The sequence below is a fragment of the Dermacentor variabilis genome, chromosome 2 (genome assembly GCF_050947875.1).
Source record: "Dermacentor variabilis isolate Ectoservices chromosome 2, ASM5094787v1, whole genome shotgun sequence".
NCBI lineage: Eukaryota > Metazoa > Arthropoda > Arachnida > Ixodida > Ixodidae > Dermacentor > Dermacentor variabilis.
The window spans coordinates 1,986,621-2,000,802 of NC_134569.1; the positions used below are offsets into that span (position 1 = coordinate 1,986,621).

General features: G+C 46.9%; 1 protein-coding gene across 13 annotated transcripts in view; it reads right to left on the reverse strand.

Moving 5' to 3' along the window:
• The window catches only part of LOC142571288 (parathyroid hormone/parathyroid hormone-related peptide receptor-like), a 1,032,566-nt gene that overhangs the window by 65,019 nt on the left and 953,365 nt on the right, over positions 1–14,182 (reverse strand). For all 13 annotated transcript variants that reach the window (XM_075679532.1, XM_075679539.1, XM_075679537.1 and 10 more), the window contains 2 exons: positions 8,852–8,893; positions 6,042–6,198 (listed from right to left, as the gene is read on the reverse strand). In XM_075679532.1, the coding sequence (XP_075535647.1) occupies positions 6,042–6,198; positions 8,852–8,893 (199 nt within the window). The remainder of the gene's footprint in view (positions 1–6,041; positions 6,199–8,851; positions 8,894–14,182) is intronic.

A 14,182-nucleotide genomic window follows, 5' to 3' on the forward strand; every position in this document is an offset into this window, starting at 1 on the left:
AATGCACTACTGTCCATATTTGCGCGAGTTGGTTTTCCTGCGGAAATCCAATCAGATCAGGGCACAGTGTTTACTAGCGCTTTGACGACAACTTTTCTCGAAAGGTGTGGGGTAAAGCTGCTACACAGCTCAGTGTACCACCCACAGTCGAATTCCGTTGAGAAGCTCCACTCCGTCATGAAGCGCGTGTTGAGAGCCTTGTGTTTTGAACATCAAACTGACTGGGAGCTGTGTCTGCCTGGGGTGATGTTTGCTTTAAGGACCGCGCCGCATGCGGCTACGGGGTTTTCGCCAGCTGAACTGGTGTACGGTCGCTCGCTTCGGTCTCCGCTTCGCATGCTTCGAGAATCGTGGGAAGGCAGGGGCGACGACCCAGTCGTGGTGGAGTACGTACTTAAGCTCCTCGAACGCTTAAGAAGGGCACAGGAGTTGTCAGGTGAAGCAATGGCAAAGGCCCAGCAGAGGGCCAAGGTTTATTATGATCGGACAGCCAGGGCCCGTCGTTTTGAGGTGCGCGATGAGGTCATGATATTGCGCACATCGCTAAACAACAAACTAGACGTGCAGTGGGAGGGCCCAGCACGAATTGTTCAGAAACTGTCGGACGTTAACTACGTGGTAAGTCTGCCAGGAAAGCGGAAAGCACAGCAAGTTTACCACTGTAATCTGCTCAAACCTTATAGACAAAGGGAAGCAGTGGTGTGCATGATGGTAAACGTTCCTGAAGAGCTTCCGGTCGAGCTTCCGGGACTAGGCTCAGTGACGAACAGGGAAGACACCGGTCAAGTCATTAGTGACCTTATCAGTAAAGCACCGCTGTCGCCTGAGCAGAAAACCGAACTACACCAGCTATTACAAGAGTTTCAAGGTCTGTTCTCTGAGAGGCCTGGTAGGACTTCTGTCCTTACTCATGACATAGAACTTACCTCCCCAGAGCCAGTACGATCCAAGGCGTATCGGGTGTCACCCCGCCAGAGCGATATTATGGAGGCTGAGGTAAAGAAAATGCTACAGCTCGGTGTTATTGAGGCAGGTGAGAGTGATTATACCTCCCCTTTGATTTTAGTTGAGGTACCGGGCAAGGAACCTCGTCCTTGCGTCAACTACCGCAGGCTTAATTCCATCACTAAGGATCAAATTTATCCGATCCCTAACATCGAGGAGCGCCTTGAGAAAGTTAGTAGCGCTCAGTTTATTTCCACCCTAGATCTTGTCAGGGGTTATTGGCAGGTTCCACTTACAGAAGAGGCTAGTAGGTATGCGGCGTTCATTTCACCAATGGGAACATTCCGTCCTAAAGTGCTGAGTTTTGGTTTGAAGAACGCGCCATACTGTTTTTCAAGCCTCATGGATAAAGTGTTGCGGGGACAGCAAGAATTCCCTTTACCGTATCTAGACGACGTAGCGATATTCTCCGCATCCTGGTCTGAGCATATGGCACACTTGCGGGCAGTGCTAACCCGCCTGCGCGAAGCGGGCTTGACAGTAAAGGCTCCTAAGTGCCAGTTAGGACAGGCCGAGGTTGTCTACCTCGGTCACGTGATTGGTCAGGGTCGTCGCCGCCCCTCTGAAATAAAGGTGGCCGCTGTGTGAGACTTCCCGCAACCGCGCACGAAGACCGATATTCGGTCGTTCTTAGGTGTCGCCGGCTACTATCAGAGGTACATCCCCAGGTACTCTGATATCGCGGCTCCCCTGACGGATGCTCTAAGAAAGTCAGAGCCTCAAACAGTCGTCTGGGACGAGACAAAGGAAAGAGCTTTTAGCGCCCTAAAGAGTGCCCTAACCAACCAGCCTGTGCTACGATCGCCAGACTATACAAAAGGGTTCATTGTTCAGTGCGATGCTAGTGAGCAAGGCATGGGCGTTGTACTGTGCCAACGGGAAAAGGGAGAAGTAGAACACCCCGTCCTGTATGCTAGTCGTAAGCTGACCAGTCGTGAGCAGGCGTATAGCGCCACCGAGAAAGAGTGTGCATGTCTCGTGTGGGCCGTTCAGAAATTGTCATGCTATCTAGCCGGCTCGAGGTTTATCATTGAGACGGATCACTGCCCTCTCCAATGGCTGCAGACCATCTCTCCCAAAAATGGCCGCCTCCTGCGCTGGAGCCTCGCTTTACAACAATATTCCTTTGAGGTGCGTTACAAAAAGGGGAGTCTCAACGGTAACGCCGATGGCTTAAGTCGAAGCCCCTAACGTAGGAATCAGCCTCAAAATTGTTTGTTACTGATGTTTTTCTTCCTGAGGCAGGATTTTTTTTAACATATTGCTTTTGTTTAGTGTTTCAAAGTGATGATATGCTTTCTAGTGCAATTTTCCAATTTGTGGACGCGTTCTGAGTGATGCTAGACTACTGTAAGGAACTAGGCAGTGGTATAAAAAGGGGAAAGAGCCTGGCAGGGCTTAGTGAGGGTTGTGCCGTGCTTGCTGACTGAGCGGTTGAGTTTCAGCGTAGTTCTAACGCTTGCCGGGAACGAGAACAAAAATGTGAACTCTCCCGAAGTCACTTTGCAGTGTCCCGTGCGAACCTGAACGAGAGAACGAGGCCTTCTCTGTGCGCTGCGCTCAAGAAACGTCGAGGGACGCCCGACTTCGGTTATGAGCATCATCGAGCGACATCCCTCCGGACAGCGGATGCAGTCCCCTGTCCATCGGGATCTCCTTCCCCCGGCGGGGCGGTCTGTTGCGTTTCGCCTGCGACACGCGGTTTTGCCGGCGCGACTGCGGCGGGGCGGCAGACATTTTGGCCCGTTCGGCGTCGCCGCAACGCTCCCCGCCAGGCGTTTCCAGGCGTTTCCAGGCGCGACTGCGGCGGGGCGGCAGACATTTTGGCCCGTTCGGCGTCGCCGCAACGCTCCCCGCCAGGCGTTTCCAGGCGTTTCCAGGCATGTTCCGATGCCACCTGTCTTCATGTGCGTGTGTGAGTGTATGTGCCATTGTGCCCGAACCAGGCGATGCGACAGCAGGGGGTCACCCTCTCCTTCCAGTCATTGTGCCCGACCAGAGGCGCTCCGAGAGCCGAAGTTACCCTCTCCTCCCAGTCTTTGTGCCCGACCGGCGGCAGTGTGCGTCACCTTAGCCCATTGTACAATCACGTGCTCGTCTATTGAGGGGTTCCTTCTTGCCCTCAACTGCGAGAGTATAAAAACAGCTGCCCCCGGACGCCAAAAAAGAGGGCTCCGATTTCTTCTGTTGAGTAAAGTGCTCTCCCGTCTCTCTACTTCGGTCAACCTGACCGCCAACTCTTTGCGATGTTAAAATAAACAAGTTGTTTTGTTGTTACCAGTCGACTCATGCTTTGCCGGGACCTTCGGATGCTTCCAGTTGTACCCCAGGCCGCCAGGCCAACGCTACCCTTGGGGCTTGCGACCCAGGTACAACCACGGGCGTCAGCGCCGAGTTCCCAACAACCGATGCCATCGGTGGGATCCAAACAGCGGTGAGAGGAGGCTGCAGCGCTGTCACACACGTGGCAACTGCAATGTACTCTTAGGATTCGCGCATTACGAGAACTGTCGGTACATATTCCAGACGAAGCCATAGGTGGCTTGGAGTGAAACGCACTTCCAGTTTTCTGCCTGGTAGTTCCCCGCTATTGCTGAAAACGTTTCCGTAAAATATGTTTTTATGTTCTTTGATTATGTTTATACTCACAGTGTTTTGCACGTTTAGATAGAAAGGAAGAACATTTTTCGGGTAGTTATATGTGTCGTCAGGAAACAGTCAGAAACAGCGCTAAAGGCCCAGAGCTGTAAATGTGCGTCATTCAGAGGACACGCCTTTGCCTCGTAAAAGATAGTAAAGTATGTTTTTATTTATGCCGCGCGTAGCTGCACTCTGAATGTTCTCTCATTTCATTAATTGATTCCACCTAGTTTGTTTTCGTACAAGGTGCGAGGAGGTAGGAGAGAACTACCGAGAGACAGCGACTGTAAGGATTTTGAGCGCGAGATGCAGCGTAAGGTTGCTTAATATAACACGCTAAGAAACCACAGCAACATCGCTTATTTCGCCCAAAAAAATGAACCACTTAACATTAATCCTGCTATTTATTTTCAGAGCCAACGCATTGAACTGGTTGATGAAGTTAAAATTCTTGGAGTGTATTTTTCTTCTAATTTACGTTGGGATGCCCGTATCAAACATCTCTGCGGCAAACTCTCTGCGGTTACCGGTGCAATTGCACGTTGCCGCGGATTTCTACCTACGAGAGCAAAACTTCAAATATACTATGGTCCCTTCTTATCGTATATAAATTACTCTTACCTTGTCTGTGCTACAACATCTAAATCTAACTTGCAAAAGCTGGTAATACTTCAAAAGAAAATCGTTCGTTATACAGAGAACGTTAATCGGCTTTAACCAACAGATAATATATTTTTCAAATACATACTAAACCGCGTAGATAAATTATACGAACATAGATTACTAGAAACAATTTACTTCTCATCCGAATATGTCAAGAATTACTTTACATCCCTTGTTCAGCTAGAACTCTGCACTCACCGAAACACACTACACGAAACCTCGAGGTGTGGAAGGTCCCATGGTTTCGAAACAATTACAACCTACAGTACTAAACAAATATATGCACACAGCTACGCTAAATAAAATGGTTTGCGTGACTACTTTCTTCCTTTATAGTGACACTTTAGTATGTTGCATTCAAGTGTAAAATGTCATTTTTATGCATACGTGCGATGTGCAATGTATGTGTATAAAGCCTTCAGTGTATATATCATGTGAGTGCTACTGCCATTCAGGGACCCTGGGCCTCCGTCAAACTGCTGCGACAGCTTTTTGCCCAGGTGTCCCTCCAGTTCCTTTTGTTTCTGGTAAATAAAATTGATTGATTGATTGATTGATTGATTGATTGATTGATTGATTGATTGATTGATTTATTCACATGAATCAACAAAGTGATCGGAGGCCAACTACAAATTCAAGTTTGATCACAGTAGAATATTAGCTTTTATGCGCAGCCAGGCCACGAGCGCGTCGAGGTGAAAAATAGCTGCTTATATACACTGAGCTACTGTAGACTGGTAGACTGAACCTTTTTTCGACTGTCTGTTACATTGAAGTGTGCTATTACAACAGCAGTTATGCACGAGAGTTCGCGCTGTTGGGCTTCACTGCCGATGTACCGTCACGGTGTGGATGCGCATGCGCAGTACTTGAGCGGAGGGCTCGAAGCATTCGGATGCAAGAGAGAGAGAGAAAGAGAGATAGCAAAGAGAGGAAAGGCATGGAGGTCAACCAGAATAGCGTCTGGTTTGCTACCCTGCACTGGGGGAATAGAAAGGGGGAACACAAAGAGGAAAGCGGGATAGAGGGAGCACTTTGCATGCAGCAAAACGCCTTGAAATTAGTCAAATCCAAGTAAGTGCCCCACCGATAGTTCGAATGCAAAGTTGACGAATCCAAACGGACGCAACGCCGCGCTCCGGCTGTGTGCATTCCATAGTGCACACACTGCTCTGAGCGGTGAACGTCTCCTTTCTTTGGAAAATGCTTCGTCTTTTGTCCCAAGTGCCAATTTATATTCATAAAATATGCTTCCATTGTGACTATAGGCCTTTTGCGCTTGCTGCTTGCGAAAAGCTGCTCCGGGAGCCCGTACAGAACCAAGGACGCTTCAGCTTTTACCGTATTGTCTAAAGGCATAGATGAAATGCATAGATGAAAAAGCTGATAGATGAAACATGAGCCACGTCATCAAGGTAGTCAAGAAGTGAATGCTCTAAAAAATGCAAAAAGGTAAAATAAAGTATATAAAATAAGAATGCTACGAACAACGAGAAAGGAAGAGGAAAACACTCCGGAAACTGAAGCTTGACCACGGCACACGGCAGCGATGAGCAAGTCACCTCTTAAAGCCTAAATATGCGGCCGAAAACGATGGCCATCAGGTTTCCTGTGCCCTACCTCGGTGTACTAGCGTTCAGCCTTATGCAGTCCGTGTTCGTAGCTCCCGCTTCTGGGGAGAGGCAAGTGAGTCAGTGACTAATCGAAATGCAGGCACATCGCGATAGGCTCACCGGAGTGCAATGATTGGATGGAACTCCGACCTCTGCTGAGGAACGTGACAGACTGGGTGAAGAGCGAGTGGCGATGCTGGAGCTGCTTGTCGCTTCGGCCGGGTCCTTGCCGATCGCAGCGCCATCTCTCGATTAGTTTGCGAAGCTCCGTCTGCACCTAATGGCGAAAAGAGTGAAAGATCCTGGCTCAGAACTTCACGCTGAGTTTATCAGGCGGTAAGCAAGATAGAATGTGGGCGAGGAAAAAGTTGGTGTTAAAATAAGTAGAACCTTTAGTAGCATAGAGTATAATCACGTGCGTGCTTGTAAGAGGCGGCACTTCCGCACGGTAAAGCCCAACCAAGGCAACTAATGCCTTTAATAAAGGAAATAGTTTTCTGGAAGAGTTCGGTTATTCACTTGTAATCATGGTCGATGGTTCCTGCACAATTTTTTTTATAAAAATGAAACTCATGCAGTTCAATTGCCTTTTTTTTCTGCACAGTGTTTAAGAATGCAATGTGACCAGCTTGCCCAGCTACTTATTCACAAGAACTCGCTTTCCGGTGATCAGTTCTTGTCGGTTTCCTTGATATCTTGGCATTTGTTTTTTTTTTCGCGTTCTCATTAATACCTCTAGTTGAGATTGTTCTCCCTTGGCTTATTTTGGCAATATATTGGCAAACCATATTGGCGCTGTGTTATGTGTTCATAATTAAGAAGTTCCAGCTGAAACCACCTCAGGATGACTCTCGATATTAATGCAATTAGCATTGGACTAATTTACTGGCGCACACATTGCCTACTCCAAAACGCGTCATTATGAGGCGTGTACTGCAGACATGTGCCTTGCACATTTATGTTGCCCCCATCTCTCTAGGGATAGATGACCCTTCCTATTCCTTTCTCCATTTAGCGGCTATGGTGTTGCGCTGCTAAGTACGAGGTCGCAAGGTCAAATCCCGACCGCAGCGGCCGCATTTATTTCGATGGGGGGGCGAAATGCGAAAACGCACATCTTACTTGCATTAGGGGCACGTTAGAGATGCCCTGCATGGAGCTCAAAATTATTCCGGAGTCCCCCACTATGGCGTGCCTCATAATCAAATCTTGGTTTTGGTACTTAAAACCTCAGAATTGAATTCCTTTCCGCAGTGACCTGTGAAACTTCCACGATACTCTGGCTTCTGGCGAATCCCACGCTTCCTACTGATCATCTAGATTGCCACTTTACAATCTCCCAGTCGACCGCCTTTTATAGTTACACTAGTTATTTCTATCGCATTTGGCCACAGATCGATGTTCTAACGAGGCCTCGCCCAGTGTCAGCGCGTTAGTTTCGACGGAATGGCCATTTCTTAATCTACTAAAACCTCAACCAAATAATCCAAAGCCCGTGACGCAAGCCCAGTCTTTAGTTAGGGCCAAATTCACTGTGAGCACACAGTAAAAGATCAACAACAAATTGCTCTCGGGCTTCCCTATCACGTATTGATGATTACGATGATGATGATTTATTGCCATCTCCTTTGAAACGAGGTGGTAACAATGGTCACGTAGCCTGCTTGAGCTAATCAGGTACGTTCTTATCAATATACAACTGTGCCCACTGCTCCTTAATCGTGTCTTTCTTTCTTAAGACTTGTACTTGCCTGTAAGGCATCCAGTGCTATCAACCTCTTTTCTGCTTTTTTCCCACAAATCCTCCAAAGATCTCTTCCTTATTTTGACTACTGACCATTGAATGCTTCCATACGCTTTCAATACCAGGGCCTCTGGAAGGTAGACGTTCAGGTCATCATACAGACTCTTGCAGGTGTGTAATGGGTCCATATGGTGTGCAGGTAGACCACATGCCCTCGCCTAAGCTCAGCGATGCCCTCGTGAACGTTAAGCACCGTCCACCACAGCATAAATTGCGTGGTGTCGTGTGTGCTATCCCCTGCGCGCAGTGCGACTACGTATATATCGGTGAAAGCGGAAATCTTGAAAAAAAATTCAAGGAGCATCGATACGAAGTAAACAAGCACCGCGTCGCATCCAGTGCCCATGCGGAAGATGCTGACACCACGGGTCACCAGTCCTAACAAGTGAAAGGAATCAGAGTCAATGGTTTTATCTTGAGTCACTTCATATCCACACAACGGCACGCACTTTGAATCGTAACGACGGAAATCTTAATCCGATCTACGCCGGCACCATACCTCATGCACTCAACCGCATACAACCTCGTTCTCTTCCTGTTTTATTGTGACATGGCTCCCGTGTGGGTGCCGGAACGTCCTTTAAGAAAAGGAAATCATCTTGGTCGGCGTCTGTTTCCTATTTTCGCCATGATTATTCCCGATCAGACGAGACTTCGTCAGACCCTCGAATACGATCATCGGATAAAATTGATGTATTACGCACCGCTTTGTAGTGTTCCACTAAACTGTGAATCAGACATTTACAAAACCTTAGTAAACGTTGTGAAAAATAAGATAAGCTGTAAAATTAGAGATCAAATTTGCCGGCGTTAAATGCTTTAACGGATGCAGTTTATAAAGCTGCGACAGCTATTTTTGGCGCTGCGTTGCGGATTTGTAAACACCGTGCTTCCATTTTTTAACACACCAATTTTGGCAACTTTGGCAAAGGTATTCCAGGCGCTAAATCAATTTTACTTCATACAGTAACTAAAATGTAACGCTTTATTTAAAACGCAACACACTTCATTCAAATAAGTCCAGTGCTTGTCTCATAAAGGCATTTGTGCGCTGTACACGCCTTTCTATGGGCGGCATCGGAGTTGGCCCAGAGTTAAAGCTTGCTCGCAAGTAGTGAGAACTTACCTCGCCGTTCAAGAAGCAGTACAGCAGCGCCACCACAAACCCCTGCATAAAATGATAAATACAAGACGAATGACTATATATCTACAACACAACATCTTGCAGTGAACAAAGTTTCGTACCACGACCACAATGGCGTGCTCATCTTCTTGCAGAACTTACGTGGTATATTTGTACAAAAGTTTGTTAAAGGTTCTAAATGAGTACGTTCTCTACACCCATTTCTTGTTTTTAAAGGGGTTCTGAACCAACACTCGGGCTTAGTAAAATAACATAGTCTGCGGGTAGCATGCGCTGCTGGGAACATTCGCTGTCGAACGCGGTGCGTGGAGCTCGCAAGCCAGATCGCGAGGTCACCTTTCTCTCAAACGCCCACTTTTGACGCGTTATTTTGTCATCGAATTCGCTATTTCGTAATTTCTTTACACGGCTGCTATCAACCGATAGCTGACATAAAGCTGCGGTCGGCTACATGGCGTAGATACCACGGCCACCTCGGGCTGCCACCATGAGTCCAATGGCTAAGCGCACTTCGGCTCGCTGGGGACAACTGAGTTTGGCTTACGCTTTAGCGCCTCCTATGCGCCAAAGTCGTGGCGTGCACGTTAAATTTCATTTTGCGCGTTAACGTAGACGTCGGGACTTCCGCTTTTGGTGCATACGACGCTCGAAGCCATGCAGCATCAAGACAGCAAGTTGGGCCAGCTGGTTGGGATTTATAGTAAGGTTCGTTACATCGCAACACAAGGCAAGGGCAAAAGAAGGTAAACGACGACACGGCGCTGACTCTCGACTGATATTATATGGAAGATATGTCTAACATATATCGAGGTGCCAGTTCACAGCCATGACATCCACGAGACACAGATACGTCAAGGTAACTATGACCAATTGACGCATAATCAAAACGGACATAGGTAACGCAGTTCCTTGTCATGAAGACCGATAGATGGTTCGCTTATAGATGCCTTGTCATTAATCTTTATATTGTAAGCCTCAGCGATTTCCCTTGCCAATTGGCTCGCGTGTTTATCAATGACATTAGTTTATTTTTTTTAACTGGTGGAGACAACCGCACGAATTGCTTTGCTCCGGCAGATGAAGCGGCGCAACACCTCGAAGAGATAGCTCATGCTCCCTAAGTCGAACATTTACACAGCGCTTCGTTTTCCCCACGTACTCTCTACCACAAGATAATAGAATGGCATATACGACCTCCTTAACACAAGTGATGTACCTGTTCACATGATTGACAGTGCACTTTCTCTTTACTTCGTTATTCTTCAGCATATTACCAACCAACGGGCATATGCGACCTATCTTATGTTTCGCATAAAAACGAACATCACTGCTGTACCTTGGACCAACGTTCTTAAGCCCATGCGCCAACCTAAGTACATATGGTACTATTGCGTTATTTCTTTTTTCTTCTAGTTTAGTTTTGCCACCTTCGCCATTTATATTCGTGATGCCACGAACCATACTTTCATTCACAGATGAAATAATCACTTCAAGGTAACCAGCGTCCAGTAAACAATTTGCCTGATCAAAAAGGGCAGCCTTCGACATATGAAAACACCACTTCTTTAATGCAGCATGTAGGACAGCCTTCGCTATAGCCCGCTTCACTACCCTAGAATGACCAGATGTATAGTTCAAAATGGGCTTAACAGACCTGGAATCATATTTCCAGCACACATGATTTTTACCAAAGCTTAACCTCAGGTCTAGAAATTGCAGTTGATGATCCATAACGACTTCGAAATTAAAATCAAGGCCCATGCCATGCTGGCTGAATACCGTCAAAATTTCATCAACACCGTCGGGATGTATGTCACTGTTAAAAAATATAATGAAATCATCAACCTAGTGGAAAACCGTATTGGAAAGCTTAGCGAGCCGGCCCTCTGGTTGTCTATCAATATAACCTAGAAAAAATTCACTGATGATAGGAGCTACACACGAGCCAATGCATACCCCCGATTTTTGTATATGCAGACTTTCTCTCCATGAAACAACGGTAGATCTCAAGTAAAAGGAAAGAAGTTCAAGCAAGGCCTCTATTGAGATGCCGCAACTATTGATGAAAGCTTCTTCGCCATTGTAACACAATCTGTAATTTTTAACAGATTTCATAACCTGGGCACGTTGAAGGGAGTAGTATGTGTTGTCCACATCTGCGCTGAAGGCACAACGGATGTTCAACGAACTGTCTCCCAGGTACTTGCATAAAGTATGCAAATTGGCTATTCCGAAAGGATCAACTATTGTTAAGCGCACAAGATTCCTCTGTAGAAATCACGACACAATTAACCGCCACGTGCCCTTTTCGGAGACTATGGCACGAAACGGCACGTCATCCTTATACGATTTCATAGTAAAGAAAACCTGTAGTTCCAGAATTTTTGGTTTCTTTGCGCTGGCCGCCAAACGTTGCCAATTCATTCCTTCCAACAAAGATAGTGCTTGCTGCTTGACTTTCACAGCCTTAGCCTTTACACCTTTGAAAATTTTCCGAATTGCATCCTCAGACTTTTGTGAATACGCATCAGATTTCCTGACAACGAAGTACCCTTCTGTGTCTGCTATTAACAAATGCGAATTCTTTTCATACAGAAAATGAAGTGGGGTTTAATCACGTCCTTGCCACCACGCCCTCTTCTTGTCCTAGCAATGGTATCTACAATACATATGGCAATGGGCGGGGTATGTATATACAAAATTAGCTATATGGCTTATATGTAGCTTCTATAATTAGTGATATTCTTCTAGGTTATTTTAATAGCACGTTCTTGAGGGCTAGTTGGTTTATTGCTTAAAGTAGGTTGAAACTGCGCGAAAAACTAGGACAGCGAAGGAAACAACACACATGAGCGCAGGGATTAGCCAATTATATGGTTAGCCAATTAGGTTATATTGATAGACAACTAGAGCAGGGGCTAAGCCAGGGGGGGGGGGGTGCTTATGGGGCTTAAGCGCCCCCCTCCTCCGAAATTTTTTCGTGCATATACAGCCGACCAAAACAACCCATGCGCCGGAAATCATTCTTGATTTGGCCAGAATGTCATTTTTATGCTCTAAAAGACATTCCGACGCGAACATTGCGAACTCGGGCTGAATTTCGTGGCAACTAACTGCCACGTACGTACAGTCACACAACGCAAGGAGTCCTATCCGAGCACAAAGTTTCAAAGGCGTTTTCATGGCGAGTGGGCTCGTCGTGGCATCTCGCGGAGGCCGCGGAATCTACGGAGCTCATAGATTTTACTTTCGAAACCTTATGGGCATAAAGTTCTGATAAATTTCTGATGCGAAAGGTGCACTGACATTTCCAAAGTCGGGCTTTAGATTTGCAATTTCGTAACGTTGAAGGTTTATTGTTCTTTTAAACATTCGATAAGAAAGGTTCATTGACTTTTCTAAAGTCGTACATCGTATCATACAACTAGGGAAGCCAAATCAACACACTATCATACAAGTAAGCGCGCAGCGAAGCCCTATGAGACGAAGCGTTGTGGTGGTTTATTTGCGCCGTCATGTCGTAGAAAAGATTATTAGCTTATTCTTCACCTACTCCAAATCATCGATGTCTAAACAGTAAAGCCAGCAAAGAAAACTACGTTATTATTCATTTTTTCTACTTTGACTTTTATTGGCGACGACACATTCAGCCTATTCAGTTCTCTTGTTCACGCTATTAGCGTGCTGCCAGAGCCAGCCAGAGCGCATGCGTTTTTCTCGTGTTGCCCCGACCACCGCGCCGCACACTTTGGTACGTGTTCGTTTTTCTCAGGCCGAGTGGATTTTGGCCTGCGACAGCTTTGGACGCTTCCTGGCTAGCAGACGAGAAAAAGAAACAATGGTCGCTCGCCGCCATCACTGTGGGCACTCGATGGACTGCAACGCCTCTGCTTGAGGTCATCCCTTTGGTGTTATTGAAACCTCTCCGGAAAGTCTTGTCTCGCCGGTGCAGGATACCGAGCAGTATGCATATGGTTTTCTGTGGACCAAGCGTCTCACGCTTTCTTCGATATTTCTGCCGCATTAGGTGCCCAAAGTAGGCATTCGATTTAGGCCAACGCGATTTCCTTTCTGGTTTTTTTTCTCACTTCAGTGACCCAGCCCCACAAAGAAAGAAAGACGTTGCGGCGCAGCGAACTGTCGCATGGTGAAAGTTCAATTTTGTTAGTTCTTTTGCGGATAGGGATGCGCCACGGGACTCTGATACTCTTACTATACTATTGCGAAGGCCAATTATATGAACACTTCAGGTGCATTCCTGCTGTCGCCGTCATGTTCCGTGTAAACTCCAAGAACTGAAATCGAAAGTTTGCCGTCAGCACGTCTGGCCGGAGAAATACATGCAGAATAAACGCGAAAGGACGGCGTGATTTCAAGTGCTCAACGACTACTTCTACAAGCAACAATATCGGAGTGCAAGGTTAAGATCCGTATGCTGGAAAACGATACCTTCTATGCCCGTCACCGACTGGAGTTCCTGTGCCCTGCCGAATTCGCTTCAATACAGCTACACGCTAACTTTCAAGGAAGCGATAGAAAACGAAATAACGACGTCATGCACTATGCCAAGCTGGAAAGGCTGCGAACATCCTGAAGCGGTACGTCCCTAAGTTTACGAAGAGAGGCTGTACACAATCTCTCTTCATATAAGCCTGACAAAGCGGAACTCTCGGTCTCCCGCCTTGGTCTAAACTTTAGTACAGGCCCACACGAGAAAAGAAGTAGCTATTTGTGCTGTTGAAAAAGCTGCAAGCCAAGTCGACGTCACTGCACGTGACGAAGCTCGCATGCGCGTTCATAATGTGCTTTCTAGTCTTCGAAACCCTTCTGCAAACTCCGCGCTGTCGCTAGAGGAGCATGATGCTATCGAGCGGCTTCGACGCAATCCAGACATTGTCATTCTTCCCGCTGACAGAGGAAACGCAACTGTTTTGCTTGATAGTGGTGACAACATCAAAGAGATGTTGGAACCTATACACGCCTGACGCGTGATCGCACAGGAAAACTGCAAATAGACTTTCAAAAGCTTCTAGCTGACGACTTCCATTTGATCCCTTCCCAGCACAAATCACTCCATTTCCGACCAATTTGTCACAACGAATCAGCTCCTGCTCTTTCATCATCATCATCATCACCACCATCAGCCTGGTTACACCCACTGCAGGGCAAAGGCCTCTCCCATACTTCTCCAACAACCCCGGCCATGTACTAATTGTGGCCACGCCATGCCTGCAAAGTTCTTAATCTCATCCGCCCACCTAACTTTCTGCCGCCCCTGCTACGCTTCCCTTCCCTTGGGATCCAGTCCGTAAC